Source organism: Pseudophryne corroboree, chromosome 3 (assembly GCF_028390025.1).
Source record: "Pseudophryne corroboree isolate aPseCor3 chromosome 3, aPseCor3.hap2, whole genome shotgun sequence".
NCBI classification, from domain to species: domain Eukaryota; kingdom Metazoa; phylum Chordata; class Amphibia; order Anura; family Myobatrachidae; genus Pseudophryne; species Pseudophryne corroboree.
The window spans coordinates 708,096,272-708,119,188 of record NC_086446.1 but is presented as its reverse complement, the minus strand read 5'-3'; the positions used below and the strand labels follow the sequence as shown (position 1 = coordinate 708,119,188).

Here is a 22,917-nt window from a genome sequence, read left to right as displayed (position 1 = left end):
ACAGCGCACAGCCAATCAGGTGAGCGCCACGGAACTAGCGCTTCCTGATTGGCTGAAGGGACCTCAGTGACAGGAGTCACGTGGTGTCCCGGCATTCTGGGAAAGGGGTCTGATGTGTAAGCATGGGACCCCTTTCAGTCCGGCATGGTACGGGTGTTCGGTTTTTTTTTGTTAACAAGTACGTGGATTATCTCCCGGACACTGGATTGAGGTGAGTATAATTTTTTTCACAGGTACCCCGGATCGTCAGAGACTGTGGCAGTCGGCGTGTCAACATAGGTAAGTATGTGTGTGTTGGCAGGTGTGTAATAAAGTTTTACTCTCAAGGTGTGTGTGTCCTGTTTTTATTTAGGTATTTTTTTTCCAGTAGTACTACAGGTACCAGCGGGCCCATTTTTCTCCCGCATGCTGGTACTTGTGGTTCTCCAAGTACCAGCTTGCGGGGAGGCTTGCTGGGACTTGTAGTACTACTGGAAAAAACAATATTCTTGTCATTTTACTCAAGGCTATCAGCCTCCCATCCGCAGCCATTGGATGGGGGGGACAGCCTCGGGCTTCACCCCTGGCCCTTGAGTGGCTGGGGGGGGGACCCTTGATTGAAGGGGTCCCCACTCCCCCAGGGTACCCCGGCCAGGGGTGACTAGTTGGATATTTAATGCCACGGCCGCAGGGCGCTGTATAAAAGTGACCCCCGGCAGTGGCATTATCTGTCCAGCTAGTGGAGCCCGATGCTGGTGTATAAAATATGGGGGACCCCTACTCTTTTTGTCCCCCGTATTTTTTGCACCAGCATCAGGTGCAGAGCCCGGTGCTGGTTTTAAAAATACGGGGGATCCCCTGTCAATTTTTACCCCGCATTTTTAGAACCAGGACCAGCTCGAAGAGCCCGGGGCTGGTTATGCTTTGGAGGGGGGACCCCACGCCATTTTTTTCCGGGTTTTTCCAGTTTTTTCCCGTTTTTTTAATTCGCGGCAAAATCCGGCAAATCGCCTGTTTTTCGCCCGCGGGACTGTCGAATCCGTTTTTCATTGAATATGGTGAATTTCGGCAGCCACCTGCCGGAATTCACCTGTCGAATTGTGTCGAATTAAAAAACGGCGATAATTTGCCGCGATTCGCCGTGAATTGCATATACCCCATAGACAGAGAACAACTTTTTGATCTATCTAAAAAGAAAATAAATACAATATACAAAAATAAAGATTTTGATAATATGTCTTTTATCTCAACGTATAATAGTTGCCATTCTGACGTTAGAGAAATTGTATCTAAAAACTGTAACATCTTGAAACAAGATAGTGTATTGTTTAATATCCTCCCAAAGGAACCTATTTTTCGGAGAAACAAGTCACTTAAGGATATGTTAGCACCTAGTCTCCTTAAGAATACTGAAGAGAATGTGGATAATATAACATTGAAGAAAACCAATTGGCTTACTCAAATAAAGGGATTCTTTAAGTGTGGGAAGAATAGATGCTTAGTCTGTAATTACACAGCAGACCGCACGCTAAAAGTTAATTTGGAAGGTGGAGAGAAACCATATGAAATAAAGAGTTATATAAATTGCCAAACTTCATATCTAGTTTATATGCTGGTTTGTGGGTGTAACTTAAAGTATGTGGGAAGAACAACCGTCCACTTAAAACGAGATTTCTCGAACACCGCAGGAACATATTGAATAAAATCCAAACACAAAGTGTGTCCAAACACTACGAAAGTCATCATAATGGAAACCCAAGATGTTTGAAAGTGTTAGGTTTGGAATTTATTCCAAAAACGACAAGAGGGGGCGACCATTATAAAAAATTGTGTAAACAAGAGGTATTTTGGATGTTTAAGATGAACAGTATATTCCCAGCAGGTCTGAATGAGTCAGTGGAATAAAAATGTGTCATATAACAAAATGTATTTATTAAAGCGCCTCCGGTTGGACCTATCTCCTTCCTCTTTTTGATAACATAAGTAATCAATTCCACCCAATAAGATCTCTTTAGGTGGCTATCTAGATCTTTTGTGTTATCCGTCATTTGTCAACTTTTTTGTTATAGTTACCATAATCACTGATATAAGGTGATTAAAAGTCATTATGTATGTAGATTATAGTTTTAGGGCCTAATTCTGAGTTGATCGCAGCAGCAAATTTGTTAGCAGTTGGGCAAAACCATGTGCACTGCAGGGGGGACAGATATAACATGAACAGAGAGAGTTAGATTTGGGTGGGGTGTATTCAAACTGAAATCTAAATTGCAGTGTAAAAATAATGCAGCCAGTATTTACCCTGCACAGAAACGAAATAACCCACCCATATCTAACTCTCTCTGCAAATGTTATATCTGCCCCCCCTGCAGTGCACATGGTTTTGCCCAATTGCTAACAAACTTGCTGCTGCGATCAACTCAGAATTACTCCCTTAGTGTCTGGTTGTAGAGATTAATTGACTAAAAGTTCTAGTTTATTGTATTATATAGAGAAAAAATGTGATTTGAATATCTACTATTTTAGTCGATTCCAAATATTCTATTGATAAATTATTGTTATATGTGTTTCTAAGTTCTGACAGTAATACAGTAATTTGCTGGCTAATGTGACCTTATTTGTATTGTATTAGACCACATGAACAAGTATGCGTTCCACAATCCCGGAAGTAAAGGCTGCAGTATATTACCAATGGGGCAGCATGGGATGTGATCTGGCCCAGCCCACCGGAAATGATGTTACGCGATTTGCAGACTGTGGGTCATGGACTTAGGTCATGTGATTTTGTTTCCAGCTCCCAGTATATGACGCAACATGTTCCGGGAACTGTGGAGTGCAGGTGGTGTGTCACGGACTATAGTCCCATAACTCCACCTGTGTCCAGCAAATTGGAACAGACCTAATTGTTTCTGATAAATTTTTGCTAAATGTGTTTCTAAATTCGGACAGTAATACAGTAATTTGCTGATTCATGTGATTCTATTTGTATTATATTAGATCACATGACCAGGTATGCATTCCACAACTCCGGAAGTAAAGGCTGCAGTATATTACCAATGGGGCAGCATGGGATGTGATTTGGCCCAGCCCACCGGAAATGATGTTACGCGATTTGCAGACTGTGGGTCATGGACTTAGGTCATGTGATTTTGTTTCCAGCTCCCAGTATATGACGCAACATGTTCCGGGAACTGTGGAGTGCAGGTGGTGTGTCACGGACTATAGTCCCATAACTCCACCTGTGTCCAGCAAATTGGAACAGACCTAATTGTTTCTGATAAATTTTTGCTAAATGTGTTTCTAAATTCGGACAGTAATACAGTAATTTGCTGATTCATGTGATTATATTTGTATTATATTAGATCACATGACCAGGTATGCATTCCACAACTCCGGAAGTAAAGGCTGTAGTATATTACCAATGGGGCAGCACGGTATGTGATCTCGTCCAGCCCACCGGAAATGTCTTTGCGCGACTTATACACTGTGGAACGCAGACTGCGGGTCATGGACTTAGGTCATGTGACTTCTTCTCCAGCCCACAGGAAATGATGTGATGCGGTCCGGGAACTATGGAGTACAGGTGGTGTGTCACAGACCATGATCCCGTGACTCCACCTGTGTCCAGCAAGTTGGAAACAGATCCAATTGCAGGGTATAGGTCAATTATTGCGGTTCACAGACCGGAAATCAAGACACTCCACGTTTGTTCCAGCATTTACACTCCGGTTGATTTTAATTAATTATTTTTTAAATATTAAAAAAGTAAAATATTTTTATTTCATTTGCCTCTGAGTCTATTTGCTGTAAAGGATCGGATTTCCAACAAAGCCACCGTATTCATGGTGAGGACCCCTCTTTGAATTTACAAGTTTTGGGACTGTTAATCCTCCAGCGTTGGAGACACTATTACCATACTTTGGACTGCGCTATCAGTCCTAAACAATGTATATCGTCCATTTGCTACATCCAGAGGTTCCATGTGAATATTAGGAACAGGTGTTATGTGGTATACACAGAACTTTTGGTGACTAGAAGTGACGTTTTGCAGTGTAATTTTTATGAATCAATTTTTCTCTATCGTCCTAGTGGATGCTGGGGTTCCTGAAAGGACCATGGGGAATAGCGGCTCCGCAGGAGACAGGGCACAAAAAGTAAAGCTTTACGATCAGGTGGTGTGTACTGGCTCCTCCCCCTATGACCCTCCTCCAAGCCTCAGTTAGATTTTTGTGCCCGGCCGAGAAGGGTGCAATCTAGGTGGCTCTCCTAAAGAGCTGCTTAGAAAAGTTTAGCTTAGGTTTTTTATTTTACAGTGAGTCCTGCTGGCAACAGGATCACTGCAACGAGGGACTTAGGGGAGAAGAAGTGAACTCACCTGCGTGCAGGATGGATTGGCTTCTTGGCTACTGGACATTAGCTCCAGAGGGACGATCACAGGTACAGCCTGGATGGTCACCGGAGCCTCGCCGCCGGCCCCCTTGCAGATGCTGAAACGAGAAGAGGTCCAGAATCGGCGGCAGAAGACTCCTCAGTCTTCTTAAGGTAGCGCACAGCACTGCAGCTGTGCGCCATTTTCCTCTCAGCACACTTCACACGGCAGTCACTGAGGGTGCAGGGCGCTGGGAGGGGGGCGCCCTGGGAGGCAAATGAAAACCTTTTTTGGCTAAAAATACCTCACATATAGCCTCCGGGGGCTATATGGAGATATTTAACCCCTGCCAGAATCCACTAAAGAGCGGGAGACGAGCCCGCCGAAAAAGGGGCGGGGCCTATCTCCTCAGCACACAGCGCCATTTTCCTCACACAGCTCCGCTGGTCAGGAAGGCTCCCAGGCTCTCCCCTGCACTGCACTACAGAAACAGGGTAAAACAAGAGAGGGGGGGGCAAAATTGTGGCAAAACTATATTATTAAAGCAGCTATACAGGGAGCACTTATTATAAGGCTATCCCTGTCATATATAGCGCTTTTGGTGTGTGCTGGCAAACTCTCCCTCTGTCTCCCCAAAGGGCTAGTGGGGTCCTGTCTTCGTTAAGAGCATTCCCTGTGTGTCTGCTGTGTGTCGGTACGTGTGTGTCGACATGTATGAGGACGATATTGGTGTGGAGGCGGAGCAATTGCCAAATATGGGGATGTCACCTCCTAGGGGGTCGACACCAGAATGGATGCCTTTATTTATGGAATTACGGGATAGTGTCAACACGCTAAAGCAGTCGTTTGACGACATGAGACGGCCGGACAATCAATTAGTGCCTGTCCAGGCGCCTCAAACACCGTCAGGGGCTGTAAAACGCCCTTTGCCTCAGTCGGTCGACACAGACCCAGACACAGGCACTGATTCCAGTGGCGACGGTGACGAATCAACCGTATTTTCCAGTAGGGCCACACGTTATATGATTTTGGCAATGAAGGAGGCGTTACATATTGCTGATACTACAGGTACCACAAAACAGGGTATCATGTGGGGTGTGAAAAAACTACCTATAGTTTTTCCTGAATCAGATGAATTAAATGAGGTGTGTGATGAAGCGTGGGTTGCCCCCGATAAAAAATGCTAATTTCAAAGAAGTTATTGGCTTTATACCCTTTCCCGCCAGAGGTTAGGGCGCGCTGGGAAACACCTCCTAGGGTGGACAAGGCGCTCACACGCTTATCAAAACAAGTGGCGTTACCCTCTCCTGAGACGGCCGCACTTAAAGATCCAGCAGATAGGAGGATGGAAAATATCCAAAAAAGTATATACACACATACAGGTGTTATACTACGACCAGCTATAGCGACAGCCTGGATGTGCAGTGCTGGGGTAGCTTGGTCAGAGTCCCTGATTGAAAATATTGATACCCTGGATAGGGACAATGTTTTACTGTCTTTAGAGCAAATAAAGGATGCATTTCTTTATATGCGTGATGCACAGAGGGATATCTGCACACTGGCATCACGGGTAAGTGCTATGTCCATTTCGGCCAGAAGAAGTTTATGGACGCGACAGTGGTCAGGCGATGCGGACTCAAAACGGCATATGGAAGTTTTGCCGTATAAAGGGGAGGAGTTATTTGGTGTCGGTCTATCGGATTTGGTGGCCACGGCTACAGCCGGGAAATCCACCTTTTTACCTCAAGTCACTCCCCAACAGAAAAAGACACCGACTTTTCAACCGCAGCCCTTTCGTTCCTTTAAAAACAAGAGAGCAAAGGGATATTCATATCTGCCACGAGGCAGAGGAAGGGGGAAGAGACAGCAACAGGCAGCTCCTTCCCAGGAACAGAAGCCCTCCCCCGCTTCTACAAAAGCCTCAGCATGACGCTGGGGCTTCTCAAGCGGACTCGGGGGCGGTGGGGGGTCGTCTCAAGAATTTCAGCGCGCAGTGGGCTCACTCGCAGGTAGATCCCTGGATCCTGCAGATAATATCTCAGGGGTACAGGTTGGAACTAGAGACGGATCCACCTCGCCGTTTCCTGAAGTCTGCTTTACCAACGTCCCCCTCCGACAGGGTGACGGTCTTGGAAGCCATTCACAAGCTGTACTCTCAGCAGGTGATAGTCAAGGTACCCCTTTTACAACAAGGAAAGGGGTATTATTCCACTCTAATTGTGGTACCGAAGCCGGATGGCTCGGTAAGACCTATTCTAAATCTGAAATCCTTGAACCTGTACATAAAGAAGTTCAAGTTCAAGATGGAGTCACTCAGAGCAGTGATAGCGAACCTGGAAGAAGGGGACTTTATGGTATCCTTGGACATCAAGGATGCGTATCTCCACGTTCCAATTTACCCCTCACATCAGGGGTACCTCAGGTTCGTCGTACAGAACTGTCACTATCAGTTTCAGACGCTGCCGTTCGGATTGTCCACGGCACCTCGGGTCTTTACCAAGGTAATGGCCGAGATGATGATTCTTCTTCGAAGAAAAGGCGTATTAATTATCCCATACTTGGACGATCTCCTAATAAGGGCAAGGTCCAGAGAACAGCTAGAGATGGGATTAGCACTGTCTCAAGAAGTGCTAAAACAGCACGGGTGGATTCTGAATATTCCAAAATCCCAGTTAATTCCGACAACACGTCTGCTGTTCCTAGGGATGATTCTGGACACGGTTCAGAAAAAGGTTTTTCTCCCGGAGGAAAAAGCCAAGGAGTTATCCGAGCTTGTCAGGAACCTCCTAAAACCAGGAAAGGTGTCTGTACATCAATGCACAAGAGTCCTGGGAAAAATGGTGGCTTCTTACGAAGCAATTCCATTCGGCAGATTCCACGCAAGAATTTTCCAGAGGGATCTGTTGGACAAATGGTCAGGGTCGCATCTTCAGATGCACCAGCAGATAACCCTGTCTCCAAGGACAAGGGTATCTCTTCTGTGGTGGTTGCAGAGTGCTCATCTATTGGAGGGCCGCAGATTCGGCATACAGGATTGGATCCTGGTGACCACGGACGCCAGCCTGAGAGGCTGGGGAGCAGTCACACAAGGAAGAAACTTCCAGGGCGTGTGGTCGAGCCTGGAAACGTCTCTTCACATAAACATTCTGGAACTAAGAGCAATCTACAATGCTCTAAGCCAGGCAGAACCTCTGCTTCAAGGAAAACCGGTGTTGATCCAGTCGGACAACATCACGGCAGTCGCCCATGTGAACAGACAGGGCGGCACAAGAAGCAGGAGTGCAATGGCAGAAGCTGCAAGGATTCTTCGCTGGGCAGAGAATCATGTGATAGCACTGTCAGCAGTGTTCATCCCGGGAGTGGACAACTGGGAAGCAGACTTCCTCAGCAGACACGACCTTCACCCGGGAGAGTGGGGACTTCATCCAGAAGTTTTCCACATGCTGGTAACCCGTTGGGAAAGACCAATGGTGGACATGATGGCGTCTCGCCTCAACAAAAAACTGGACAGGTATTGCGCCAGGTCAAGAGATCCGCAGGCAATAGCTGTGGACGCGCTGGTAACGCCTTGGGTGTACCAGTCGGTGTATGTGTTTCCTCCTCTGCCTCTCATACCAAAAGTATTGAGAATTATACGGCAAAGAGGCGTAAGAACGATACTAGTGGTTCCGGATTGGCCAAGAAGGACTTGGTACCCGGAACTTCAAGAGATGATCACGGAAGATCCGTGGCCTCTACCTCTGAGAAGGGACTTGCTTCAGCAGGGTCCCTGTCTGTTTCAAGACTTACCGCGGCTGCGTTTGACGGCATGGCGGTTGAACGCCGGATCCTAAAGGAAAAAGGCATGCCGGAAGAAGTCATTCCTACTTTGATTAAAGCAAGGAAGGAAGTAACCGCGCAAAATTATCACCGCATTTGGCGAAAATATGTTGCGTGGTGCGAGGATCGGAGTGCTCCGACGGAGGAATTTCAACTGGGTCGATTCCTACATTTCCTGCAATCAGGATTGTCTATGGGTCTCAAATTGGGATCTATTAAGGTTCAAATTTCGGCCCTGTCGATTTTCTTCCAAAAAGAATTGGCTTCAGTTCCTGAAGTCCAGACTTTTGTTAAGGGAGTGCTGCATATACAGCCCCCTGTGGTGCCTCCAGTGGCACCGTGGGATCTCAATGTTGTTTTGAACTTTCTCAAATCTCATTGGTTTGAACCACTAAAAACTGTGGATTTGAAATATCTCACATGGAAAGTGACCATGCTACTAGCCCTGGCTTCGGCCAGGAGAGTGTCAGAACTGGCAGCTTTATCCTACAAAAGCCCATATCTGATTTTCCATTCGGACAGGGCAGAACTGCGGACTCGTCCGCATTTTCTCCCTAAGGTGGTGTCAGCATTTCATCTGAACCAACCTATTGTAGTGCCTGCGGCTACAAGCGACTTGGAGGACTCCAAGTTGTTGGACGTTGTCAGTGCTTTAAAAATATACATTTCAAGGACAGCTGGAGTCAGGAAATCTGACTCGCTGTTTATACTATATGCTCCCAACAAGTTGGGCGCTCCTGCGTCTAAGCAGACAATTGCTCGCTGGATTTGTAGTACGATTCAGCTTGCACATTCTGTGGCAGGCCTGCCACAGCCAAAATCGGTAAAAGCCCACTCCACAAGGAAGGTGGGTTCTTCTTGGGCGGCTGCCCGAGGGGTCTCGGCATTACAACTCTGCCGAGCGGCTACGTGGTCGGGGGAGAACACGTTTGTAAAATTCTACAAATTTGATACCCTGGCTAAGGAGGACCTGGAGTTCTCTCATTCGGTGCTGCAGAGTCATCCGCACTCTCCAGCCCGTTTGGGAGCTTTGGTATAATCCCCATGGTCCTTTCAGGAACCCCAGCATCCACTAGGACGATAGAGAAAATAAGAATTTACTTACCGATAATTCTATTTCTCGGAGTCCGTAGTGGATGCTGGGCGCCCATCCCAAGTGCGGATTATCTGCATTACTTGTACATAGTTACAAAAATCGGGTTATTATTGTTGTGAGCCATCTTTTCAGAGGCTCCGCTGTTATCATACTGTTAACTGGGTTTAGATCACAGGTTGTACGGTGTGATTGGTGTGGCTGGTATGAGTCTTACCCGGGATTCAAGATCCTTCCTTATTGTGTACGCTCGTCCGGGCACAGTACCTAACTGAGGCTTGGAGGAGGGTCATAGGGGGAGGAGCCAGTACACACCACCTGATCGTAAAGCTTTACTTTTTGTGCCCTGTCTCCTGCGGAGCCGCTATTCCCCATGGTCCTTTCAGGAACCCCAGCATCCACTACGGACTCCGAGAAATAGAATTATCGGTAAGTAAATTCTTATTTATTATTGTACTCACATGTATTGATTTTTAATTTTTATTATATATTAAATGTGTGTTTAATCAGACAATCCATCTATTCATTGATTAGCGCTGTATCATTCACCCCTTGTTTCTGTTTACCAATATATAGGTGTGACATACCTGTTTAAGACATCAGCTTATTCTTAGAAACGCTGCCCAATAGCGCCCTATTTCCAACTAAGGTTGTTTTTTTCTCTCTCTCGTTTGCAAAGACAAAGAGGCATACTTAACTACACTCTTGGAAGGTTCAGGAGACCACCAATTTTTTGGGGTGTCCTCTGACCCCCAGAAGAGTGGTTGTATATCTTGCATCCCACCCACTTACAAGGTAGTGGGCAAGGTGGGGAGATAATGCTGGGAATTGTGGGTCCACCGAGAAGGGGGGTGGGGGTGGCAATATGACATGAACAGTGGCACCTCTGGAGCAGCCACTGGACATTTTGTAACAACAGGGGTGGGGTCTAATGACATGAAGAGCCCAGCCCTGCCCCCGGAGTAGTCATCTGCAGCTCCTCCCCTTTCTCCTCTTAAAGAGGAGAAATAAAAAGTCATCAAGTATACAAAGAGGTAAGAGAGGGCCCTGCTCACAAAATGACAATATATATATTAGAGGGAGCAAGTGACTAGATCCGTGGTGCAGCATACATAGTAAGTGTCCCCTCAGAGGGTGGAATCACTTATATGATTATATGACCATAACAATTAACTTTGGAATAAATGCACCATAAAGTGTTAAGCAATAGGTAAAGAGTAGATGAATGGGGTATGGAGGGGCTGATTACTTGAAATAAGGTGGTATGTACAAGTTAATTTTTGGCTAAGACTATTTGCTTCAATGTCATTTGCATCCATCCAACTTTTAATTCTTATTAACATTAAGGGGGAGATTCAAATGTTTGAAAAGTTGGTTGGGTGTCTGTTTATTCCTGTCTATTAGATAGGGAAAAAAAGACTCCCAACTGACTTTTCAAACATTTGAATCTCCCCCTAAGGGTTAGATATATTTTTCTAACATCTCCTTTGCTGCTGTTAAATTATATTAATTTACCATTAAAGAGTATGTCATGTAACTTTCTCTGTTTGTTTTCAAAGCTGCTGTCTAAAAGTTCAATCACTTCTTACAAAAAATATAAATTAAATCTTAAAGAGCAAGCAAATAGCCCAAGTGAGTATATTAATCATATACAGTATAACATATACAGTATAAACATTGCAGTATATTATTACGTATAGTACATTACATAGGAATTCACTGGTCTGTGTTTTCTGATTGTCCTCTGAATAGTCATGCTGGTTACTGGTCAGAACACCTCACTTCACTATGCTGGATAACTCTTTGACATCAACCATGGGAGACTACATTTTTCATGTGGATTGTTTTGAAATCACATGACCGGTAGCATGGCCAGGCTTTGAAGAAGGCATCAGGGCCGTCTTAACAGCAGTGTAGGCTCCTGGGCAAAGCAATGCACCAGGGCCCCTACTTATCCTCCAATGGTGAGAGTGGGGGTGCTATCGGCGGCTGTGATGTCGCGTGGGTGGTATGGGGTGTTCCATCTTCTGCTTAGCATGCAGGACCTCACTTCCAGGTTGGTATGGGGTGTTTAATATGTGGGAGAGAGGTGGATAGTGGAGTAGGCTTAATATACAGCATATTCCGGTGATGGGCAGCTTGCTTGACCACAAATATCTCTGGTTTGTGGGGGGTGAAGTTCTTAGATTTCAATGGGATAAAAATCTAGAGACTCACACCTTGCAGGGGGTACCAGAGTCTTTATGATCCGGGGTTCAGGAGCTGGAGCAATCCACTGACAAATGTATAAAACCGCATCTCTGGCATGTGGAGCTGGAGCAGGGACTAGTTGCTGGAAGGCTGATATCTCTGGTCCTGGGCAGGTTAGAGACAAGCTGCCAGTGTCCACTGAAAGGGGAGAGTCCCAACTTTTGGAGGATACCCTCGGTAAAATTCTAACTCTAACAGAAACTGAGATACCCATTCTGGAAGAGCAATTAAAAAGCTCAGAAGGAGACAGCTGCTTTGAAGTCGGATATCTCCGGTTCCCCAAGTCCAATTTTCAAAAATCTGGTACCGCGGGAAAGAGGGGACCCTCAGCAATCAGTCAAAGGCCCTTAGAACCCTGGGGCCTTTGGGCAACTGCCCATTAAGACCAATGGAAAAGACAGCCCTGATGGCATGCCTAACCAACAGGACATATCAAAACTCTTACCTTTCAAACTCAACAGAAATGCACCATTAAAATAAATAATATCTTCGTCAGATTATTAATCAACTATTTTACACTTCTTCTAAAGATAAACATTCAATGTCAGTCTCTTTTTCACAATGGAAAACTTACAGTTATTAATCTGTAACAGACGACACCAATCAAGCTTAGTTACATTCACAAGCCTCTGGGTGCAGGAAAAGCCATGAGTGACTGTGGTCCTCAATTACAAAACCCTGTTTCTCTAGCATCCATAAGGGATACTGGGGTCTTAGTACGATGGGTATAGATGGGGTCCAAAGGAGCCGGTGAACTAAATTTCTTCAACTGGGTGTGCTGGCTCCTCACCTCTATCCTCCCTCCCACAGCCAGTTTAGAAAAATGTGCCCTCAGGAGAGGATGCACACTCTGGAGCTCCAGAGGATTTTTCTTCAGTTTATTTTAAAGTTTATTATTTTTGATATGCTGTTTGGGCAACAGCAGACCTGCACCATCGGATTTAGGGTGGGGTGGGGTCGGTCACCGGACACTGTAAGACGTCAGAGCCACTTCCCCGCTGCAGGACCACCGCCTTGGGAGGTTGTGGTACCGCGGGCACGGCGCCTTAGCGAATGCAATCGCAGCACGCCGCACACCCTTAACATTGCCTGAAGGTGAGAAGAGTGGTGAATACAAACTGGGGGCCCCACTAGGGGGATCCCCCGGTTTCTTGGTGTGCATAATCGCAGGGGTGGTATCCAGACAACCCCCCCCCCCCCAGGGGGATCCCATAGCCCCCCTGTGAAAACAGGTGCTTACACTGCGTTTTACACCATAAGGAGAATTTTGCCAGTATAAATATATGCATAGCTCCAGCGCCATTACGGGGGGGGGGAGGTAACTCAGAGCAGGACCAGCGGCTTCTTGGCACTTTCCTCCACTTACAGCTGCTGCAGCAAGGCACACAGCCTCTCCGGAACAATCAGGATACGCAGGAAACTGGTACAGGGGTGTAATTAAGGGGGAGAGACGCTATTGGACACAATATAGTGTCTTGAAAAGGACAAAACTCGGGTGTTACACTGAGATAAATACAGCCTACAGTCATTCTGAGTCTGCTAGGCTTGGGTGTGTTGGTCTTTCTCTCTGGGGGGGTGATTAAGAGTTGATCGTAGCTGTGCTAAATTTAGCACAGCTACGATCAGGCACACTGAAATTCAGGGGCACGCCCCGCATGTCAGGCCCTACCCCGTCCAAGAAGTACAAAAGCATCGCACAACGAGGAGTTACTCGTTACTGTGAGGGCCACAGCAGCTGCGTGTGGCATCACGCAGCCGGCACGGCCCGCCCCCCCCAACGGTCCGGGCAACGCAGGCGCAGGCCAGCCGCCAGCCCACCCCCTCCCACCCAGCGACCGCCTCTGCCTGTCAAAATGCACAGGAGCGATCGGGTCTGAATGACCCCCTAGGTCTCCTCACATACCGGTCTGGGCAGGCTTGCTATATAGACTTGTCTGTGTGTTGTGTGTGAGTGTTTTGTTTCCTGTAAACATGGTAAAACACCAATTATGTAAAGTTTGTAATACCAGATTCTCTCCCTCCATTGCAGGTTCCCTCTCATGTGAACAATGCAGCCAGTTCACCCAAGTTAGTGAGGAAGCTGGGGGAGAGGTTCCGGAGCCATCCTGGTTAGGTACTATAAAAACCATGATGGCTGATATGTCTTCTCAGCTCACTGCAAATAGTCAAAAGACATAGCAGCTGCAGCAAGCTGTAGCAGACCTGGCTGTAAAGGCAGATGACAGACAGAACCCTCTCCTTAGCTCAGGAACACATAAACGTGGGCTCCCTGACTTATTCTCAGAATCTGATGACGAGGGACTGGAGGAGGGGGAGGAGCTGGACCCTATTACAGAGGATTCATCTCCAGCACAGGGGATTGAACCCCTCATAATTGCTGTCAGGGATGTATTAAAAATCCCAGTGGAAGACGATGCAGCACAGCAGTTGTTCTTCCACTCCCAGAAAAAGGTTAGCGTCACTTTCCCTGATTCTAAGGAATCAGATGACATGTTTAAGTTAGCCTGGAAAAACACTGATAGGAAATTCCAGGTGACAAAGCGCTTTCTAAGTACTTTCCCATTTACTCCGGATGGCAGGAAAAATTGCGAAGATCCCCCGGCTGTGGACGTGTGAGTCTCACGCCTATCTTTAAAGGTGGTATTACCAGTCCAGGGCGCCTCTGCCTTAAAGGACCCTGGGGATAGGAAAATAGAGACTACATTAAAGTCTATTTACACAGCGGCTGGTGTATCACGAAGGCCTGTGATAGCGGGTTGCTGGATGACACATGCCATTCACACGTGGGCAGGCCAGATTCAAGAGGGCCTTGCGGGGGATATGTCTTTGGTGAATATGGTTACACTGACAAAACACATTCAGGATACTACACGTGTCCTGTGTGATTCTATCAAGGAGACAGGCGCTATTAATGCTAGGACCACTGCCATGGCTGTGTCTGCGTGCAGAGCTTTATGGCTGCGTCAGTGGATAGCAGATGCAGATTCCAAGTGCAGTGTGGAATCTCTTCCTTTCTCAGGAGAGTGGCTATTTGGGGTTGAGTTGGATACGTGGATTTTGAAAGCTACTGCGGGGAAATCCACATTTCTCCCCTCCGGGGCCCCACCGGCCAGACGCTCCTACCTGGGGCCATCTACACAGTCCTTTCGGACCAGTAGATTTAGGTCAAGAACCAGAGGCACCTCAAGTGCTGCAAGAGGCACCAGGGGCAAGACAAGAAATCCATCCGCCGCTGGTTCTCAGGAACAAAGCACCAACTCTGCTTCCACCAAGGCCTCGGCCTGACGGTGTACCCCCACCCTGAGAGAATCTCGAGGTGGGAGCTTGGTTGCGTCACTTCGGCCGCATCTGGGAAAGCTCCTGCCAGGATGCCTGGGTAAAGGAGCTAATTTACCTAAGCTTACCAGTTTTGGAGGATACGCGAGTTACACTGCAACAGACCATCCTGAAATTGGTCCAGTCCCAAGTCATTGTTCCAGTGCCACTGCAACAACAGGGAAAGGGTTACTACTCCAACCTGTTTGTGGTACCAAAACCCCGACGGTTCGGTAAGGCCCATTTTGAATCTAAAATACTTGAACCCTTACCTAAAGGTCTTCAAGTTCAAGATGGAATCCTTGCAAGCAGTGATTGCGGGTCTGGAAGAACAGGAGTTCATGGTTTCGCTGGATATAAAGGACGCTTATTTCCATATCCTGATTTGGCCGCCTCAACAGGCTTCCCTGCGGTTCGACCTGTTGAACGACCACTACCAGTTCCAGATACTGCCCTTCGGCCTGTCCACAGCTCCGAGGGTCTTCACGAAGGTGATGGTGGAGATGATGTTCCAGCTCTGAGTCCAGGGGGTCAATATTGTCCTTTACCTAGACGATCTCTTGATAAAGGTGAAATCCTAGGAGCTTCTATTGCTCAATATAGACTGCACTATTCATCTTCTGTCACATCATGGGTGGATCCTCAATTTACAGAAGTCTCACCTGGAGCCTACCAGCGGCTCCTGTTCCTGGGAATGTTTCTGGATACAGTGGCTCAGAAATTATTCCTCCCAGAGGACAAGGCAAGGACGCTCCAGGAGATGGTCCGAATAATTCTACGACCGAATCGGATCTCCATTCATCTTTGCATAAGATTGTTGGGAAAGATGGTAGCCTCATATGAGGCGATCCAGTATGGAAGGTTCAATGCCAGAACATTTCAATAGGATATCCTGAGCAAGTGGTCTGGATCACATCTTCAGATGCACTGGATCATACGTCTATCACCTCAGGCCAGAATTTCCCTCCTGTGGTGGCTACAGTCCTCAAACCTGCTGAAAGGTCGAAGTTTCGGGATTCAGGATTGGATTCTCCTTACAACGGATGTGAGTCTGAGGGGATGGGGAGCTGTCACCGAAGGGGCTCATTTCCAGGGCAGGTGGTCAACCCACAAAGCACTACTTCCAATCAACATTCTGGAACTATGGGCGATCTACAATGCTCTGCTTCAGGCCTCTCCACTGCTCCGGGATCAGTCCAGTCAAGTTCAGTCGGACAATGCCACGGCGGTTGCATACATCACTCGACAAGGAGGAACAAAGAGCAGAGCCTGAATGCGAGAGGTGTCCAGGATACTCCTATAGGCAGAAAGAAATGCAAGAGTGATGTCAGCCATCTTTATTCCAGGTGTGGACAACTGGGAAGTAGACTTCCTAACTCATTACGACCTACACCCCGGGGAGTGGAGCCTCCTCCCACAAGTATTTTGGCAGATCACCGATCTGTGGGGCTGCTCACAGATTGACTTGATGGCATCTCAGCTCAACAAGAAACTTCGCCAGTATTGTTCGAGGACTAGAGACCCACAGGCGGTAGCAGTGGTTGCACTGATGACACAGAGGCCTTACAGGTTGATCTACCTGTTTCCTCCAATTCCGTTGCTCCCGAGGGTGCTAAAGAGAATACGGTATCAAAGAGTCCAGGCAATTCTGATTGCCCCAGACAGGCCTCGAAGGGCATGATATGCAGATCTTCTGGACATGTCAATCGAAGACCCTTGGCCTCTGCCAATGAGAAGAGATATTCTGCAACAAGGACTGTTCGTCTTCCTGGACTTACGGTGGCTTCATTTGACGGCATGGCGGTTGAGCGGAACATCCTAGCTCACAAAGGTCTTTCCAAAAAGGTTATTGTAACCATGGTTCAGACCAGAAAACAACTGTGACGTCAAAGCACTATCATCATATCTGGAGGAGATATGTCTCTTGGTGTGAGGAGCGCAAGTATCCACCGGCGGATTTTCACTTGGGACGTTTCTTACATTTCCTGCAGGCTGGAGCGGATATGGGCGTACGTCTGGGCGCTCTTAAGGTCCAGATTTCAGCCCTCTCAATCTTCTTCCAGAAGAAGTTGGCAGTGTTGCCAGAAGTTCAGACCTTCTTGCAAGGGATTCTTCACATACAACCCCATTTGTGCCACCAACAGCACCCTGGGATCTGAATGTGGTATTGGAATTTCTACAGTCCTCCTGATTTGAACCATTAAGGACAGCAGAAGACAAGTACCTCACGTGGAAGATGGTGATGTTATTGGCTTCTGCTAGGCGTGTCTCAGAATTGGGGGCCTTATCGTGTAAAAGTCCATACTTGGTCTTTTACGAAGACAGAGCAGAGCTCAGGACTATGCAGCAGTTCCTGAAGAAGGTTGTCTCTGCATTCCACTTGAACCAACCTATTGTGGTTCCATCAGGTTCTGGCACTTCGGACCCTCCTAAGGCGTTGGATGCTGCGCTAGTCTTGAAGATCTACATCAAGAAGACAGCTCGGTTCAAAAAGACAAATTCCGTTTGTGCTTTATGATGTGCAGAAAAAGGGTTACCCTGCTTCTGAGCAGTCCATTGCTCATTGTATTAGGCTGACTATCCAACAGGCCTATGTATCGGCAGCCTTACCTGTTCCACAGTCTCTGAAGGCCCACTCTACAAGATCGGTGGGTCTTCCTGGGCGGCTGCCCGTGGAGTCTCGGCCTTGCAACTATGCAGAACTGCTGCCTGGTCGGGGAAGAACACCTTTGTGAAGTTCTACAGGTTTGATACCCTGCCAACGAGGATACCCAGTTTGGGCAGGCAGTGCTGCAGACGTCTCCGCATTCTGGAAGCTTTGGGATGTCCCCATCGTACTAAGACACCTGTATCCCTTATGGATGCTAGAGAAATTAGGATTTTAATTACCTACCGGTAAATCCTTTTCTCGTAGTCCTTAAGCAGGGGCAGATTGGGAATCAAAAGTGGCCCTGGAAAAATTTCTAAAAGTGGCCTCATGTTGGCGGCACCGAATCAACTGTAAGTGGAGCCAATACCAAAGTAGGCGGGATTAATTCTTCAAAATGTAATGTACATGGAGTTACACCAACAAAAGGCAGAACATGTTATATTAGCTGGATGTAACACATTAAAAACTTTAGAAAGTATTGTGTTGTAGCAGACAGAAGTAATTAAGAATTTAAAACTGGGGTGACATTGAATCCTCTGCACACTCACTAAATAAATTGTAAGGCAATTATAGCTACGTCATGCTACAGTATATTCTGTTACAGTGGTTCTCAAGCTGGGTCCTCACGGGGCACAAGCAGGGGTGCCATGGGATGTGGTCCAGGACCAAAACAGTGATAGGCAAGACCAGTGATAGTGGCTGCCAATCATAAAACATACAGACAATGTGAAGCACAACTCTGCACACCACCACATAACTGAACTAAGGATATCATGTAAGCCCAATTTACCTAACTTAATATTTGTCAATTTATCAATAAGAACATTTTGGACAAGGGATGCCAAGAAAAAAAGCCTGATACTCTAATGCACTGTGATTCAAGAAAGTTTGTGAACTTTTGCATCACACAGTCCACGTTGTTTAAGCAGCTTAGCATTAAATAACCTTCCTCCCCCTATTACAGAATAGCCCCCCTCAGTACAGAATACCCCAGAGACAAATCTCCATACATAGCATACGCATAATCAACTACACATAGCCTATAAATAACCAACAATACATAGCATATACATGGCATACCCCTAAAAAAACCTGACACAGGGCAGGATTTACCAAAGGATCACGGTACATCCCGTCACCTACCGCATTGATACTAATCGCATATGTACTAACATATGTGATTAGTATCGCAAAGGAAAGCTCTCCCAATAAGAGCTGTTCTTTATGATTCACTGCAGCTCCTGAATTTTCGAATCTATGACCCGGGAGTCCGTCTGCACATGCGCAGACAGGCGGTGGCCGTAGGGGATGCTGGGAGAGTACCGTGAGAGAACCCTCCCACATGGCATTGCGGAAGAAGCCCCATAGGCTTCTACAGGATAATGCTAGCGAAAGCTGGCGTTACCCTGCGTGGCGGACACCCGGCTTATGAAGTTAAGTACATATGAAAATTTGGTAAAAACCCAGAAAACCGGGTTTTTTCCGCATTTTCATTTTAGTACATCCCACCCACAGTATGTACATAGCAGATACATTGACAACTAAACATAGCATACACATACTACATACAAAACTAAACACAGAAAGGACATAACATATAAATACCCAAGTATACATAGAATGTACATAGCATATACATAATTACCAGTACATAGCAACCTGCATAACATATACATAACTAGCTACTGTATATAACCAACACTATACAGAGCATATACATACCCTTATAGCACCCCTGCCCCCTCAAAACAGATCTACATTAACCCTCCATCCATGTATCCAGACAAGAAGACTTAGGGGTATATGCAATTGTGGGCGAATCGCGGCAAATTATCGCCGTTTTTTTAATTCGACACAATTCGACAGGTGAATTCCGGAAGGTGGCAGCCGGAATTCACCATATTCAATGAAAAACGGATTCGACATTCCCGCGGGTGAAAAACGGCCGATTTGCCGGATTTTGCCGCGAATTAAAAAAACGGGAAAAAACGGGAAAAACCCGGGGGAAAATGGCGTGGGGTCCCCCCTCCAAAGCATAACCAGCCTCGGGCTCTTCGAGCTGGTCCTGGTTCTAAAAATGCGGGGAAAAAATTGACAGGGGATCCCCCGTATTTTTAAAACCAGCACCGGGCTCTGCGCCTGGTGCTGGTGCAAAAAATCCGGGGGACAAAAAGAGTAGTGGTCCCCCGTATTTTTTACACCAGCATCGGGCTCCACTAGCTGGACAGATAATGCCACAGCCGGGGGTCACTTTTATACAGTGCCCTGCGGCCGTGGCATTAAATATTCAACTAGTCACCCCTGGCTGGGGTACCCTGGGGGAGTGGGAACCCCTTCAATCAAGGCCCCCCCCCCCAGCCACCCAAGGGCCAGGGGTGAAGCCCGAGGCTGTCCCCCCATCCAAGGGCTGCGGATGGGAGGCTTATAGCCTTAAGAAAAATGTCAGAATATTGTTTTTTTCCAGTAGTACTACAAGTCCCAGCAAGCATCCCCCGCAAGCTGGTACTTGGAGAACCACAAGTACCAGCATGCGGGAGAAAAACGGGCCCGCTGGTACCTGTAGTACTACTGGGGAAAAAATACCCAAATAAAAACAGGACACACACACACACCGTGACAAGTACAACTTTATTACATACTGCCGACACACACATACTTACCTATGTTGACACGCCGACTGCCACAGTCTCCGACGATCCGAGGGTACCTGTGAAAAAATTATACTCACCTTCCAGCGTCCAGAGATAAATCCACGTCCAGAGTATAATTCAGGTACTTGGCAAAATAAAAAAATGCAAAAACCCATGCCAGCGGACTGAAAGGGGTCCCATATTGACACATGAGACCCCTTTCCCCGAATGTGCCGGGACCCCACGTGACTCCTGTCACTGAGGTCCCTTCAGCCAATCAGGAAGCGCTACTACGTGGCGCTCACCTGATTGGCTGTGCGCTGTCTGTGCTGTGACAGCGCATCGCACAGCTCTCTCCATTATATTCAATGGTGGGAACTTTGCCGTCAGCGGGGGGGTTACCCGCGGTCAGCCGCTGACCGGCGGGTGACCCCACCGCTAACCGCAAAGTTCCACCATTGAATATAATGGAGAGGCTTTGCGATGCGCTGTCTGAGCTCAGACGCGCAGAGCCAATCAGCAGAGTGCAAGGACGTTGCACTCGCTGATTGGCTGAAGAGACCTTTCAGCGACAGCTGTCACGGAGACGTCTCTGCATTCGGGGAAAGGGGTCTCATGTGTCAATATGGGACCCCTTTCAGTCTGCTGGCACGGGTTTTTGCTTTTTTTATTTTGCAAAGTACCTGGATTATACTCTGGATGTGGATTTATCTCTGGACGCTGGAAGGTGAGTATAATTTTTTCACAGGTACCCTCGGATCGTCGGAGACTGTGGCAGTCGGCGTGTCAACATAGGTAAGTATGTGTGTGTCGGCAGTATGTAATAAAGTTGTACTTGTCACGGTGTGTGTGTCCTGTTTTTATTTGGATATTTTTTCCCCAGTAGTACTACAGGTACCAGCAGGCCCGTTTTTCTCCTGCATGCTGGTACTTGTGGTTCTCCAAGTACCAGCTTGCGGGGGAGGCTTGCTGGGACTTGTAGTACTACTGGAAAAAACAATATTCTGACATTTTTCTCAAGGCTATCAGCCTCCCATCTGCAGCCCTTGGATGGGGGGGACAGCCTCGGGCTTCACCCCTGGCCCTTGGGTGGCTGGGGGGGGGGACCCCTTGATTGAAGGGGTCCCCACTCCCCCAGGGTACCCCAGCCAGGGGTGACTAGTTGGATATTTAGTGCCACGGCCGCAGGGCACTGTATAAAAGTGACCCCCGGCTGTGGCATTATATGTCCAGCTAGTGGAGCCCGATGCTGGTGTAAAAAATACGGGGGACCCCTACTCTTTTTGTCCCCCGTATTTTTTGCACCAGCACCAGGCGGAGAGCCCGGTGCTGGTTTTAAAAATACGGGGGATCCCCTGTCAATTTTTCCCCCGCATTTTTAGAACCAGGACCAGCTCGAAGAGCCCGAGGCTGGTTATGCTTTGGAGGGGGGACCCCACGCCATTTTTTTCCTTGATTTTACCGTTCCAGCTATTAAAAAAAAATATATATATTTTTTTTAAAATATATAAATAATACTTGTGCCTCCAAAAAAGACAAACCAAGTACCTAATCCCTTCTAATATAAATAGATATGCTATTACCAACAAAAAAAAACACCAAAAAAAACATGTTTTAATTTTTTTTTATTGGTTTCACCCTCCAAAGTGTGGCAGATTGAAAATGACGAATTTACTGTCTAAAAGCACTGTTGTCGAATTTCCAAACTTGAATTGAATACACTTTGGTCGAATTGCAGCACTTGTATCATTGCAGAAAAGTCGAATTTGACAAAAGTCGAATTTCAAAAAGTCGAATTTTGAAAGTCCGTTTTTTTGACGGAAAGCACTGAATTGCATTGACGATTTTTTTTTTTTTGGCGAAAAATTCCCGAAATTCGACAATTTCGGGAATCCGACCGCAATTGCATATACCCCTTAGTCAATGGACCTGCAATAATGGATCAGCTTTGTTATACCCCATTCACACTGCAAAAATAGCTCAATATCGACCCGGGTCGACACAGGTCAGTGTGCGGTGTGAAAGCACCATGGCAGAATTCCCGGGTCGCCTGACCCGGTAATTCAACCTGGGAATAAAGCAGTGTTATTCCTGGGTTGAATACCGGGTCAGTGGCAGCGTGAACTGTTTCCCGGTTCGATGTGACCCGGGACCCATTCACTATATAGGGAGAGGCGGCGTGGAGATGAGCTCAACTCCCAGCGCCAATTCCGGCCCCCGCCGCTATGTCTCTTCTTTGTACTGTATGTTGTCTGCAGAGGCGTAACTATGCTTTTTGGAGCAAGATGTAAAACGGCGCCCCCCTTCCCCAAAAAAACAAAAAAATCTATAAAAGCATGATGTAAATCTTCTATAGATATATAAACTGGTTAATTGCTATAAAACGGCTTTCAGAATGGAATAAAAAATAAATAAATAAAAACTTATTGTTTCCTGGGGCTTTTTTTTTCTTTTCTTTCTATTTAAGCCAGGGATGTAAATGTACATGTTATACCACATAGTAGTACCCCATTTACACATTACGCCACACAGCAGTAGTACCCATTATACACATCATGCCCAGGGCCGGATTAACAATGGGGCTGATGGAGCTGCAGCTCCAGGCCACCCCATGAAAATAGGCCCAGAGGATCAGCTGGTAACCAACAGGGTTGATGCTGCCAGCAGCCATCAGATGCCCGCCCATGACTATTAAATACCTGCTGCTGCTTCACTGCAGAGTGCCCCCCCTTCCCCCACACTGTCCTATTCTACCTCCATGCGCTGTGTCCCGACGCTCCTCCGTTTCCCCCACCCTTTTCTCTGCTCCAGGCTA

At 47.0% G+C, this 22,917-nt stretch overlaps 1 protein-coding gene across 1 annotated transcript in view; it reads left to right on the top strand.

Moving 5' to 3' along the window:
* Positions 1-22,917, top strand: part of LOC135056663 (alpha-2-macroglobulin-like) — a 516,386-nt gene that overhangs the window by 142,874 nt on the left and 350,595 nt on the right. Inside the window, exon 13 of the mRNA XM_063962107.1 lies at positions 10,817-10,889. Within this exon, the coding sequence (XP_063818177.1) occupies positions 10,817-10,889 (73 nt within the window). The remainder of the gene's footprint in view (positions 1-10,816; positions 10,890-22,917) is intronic.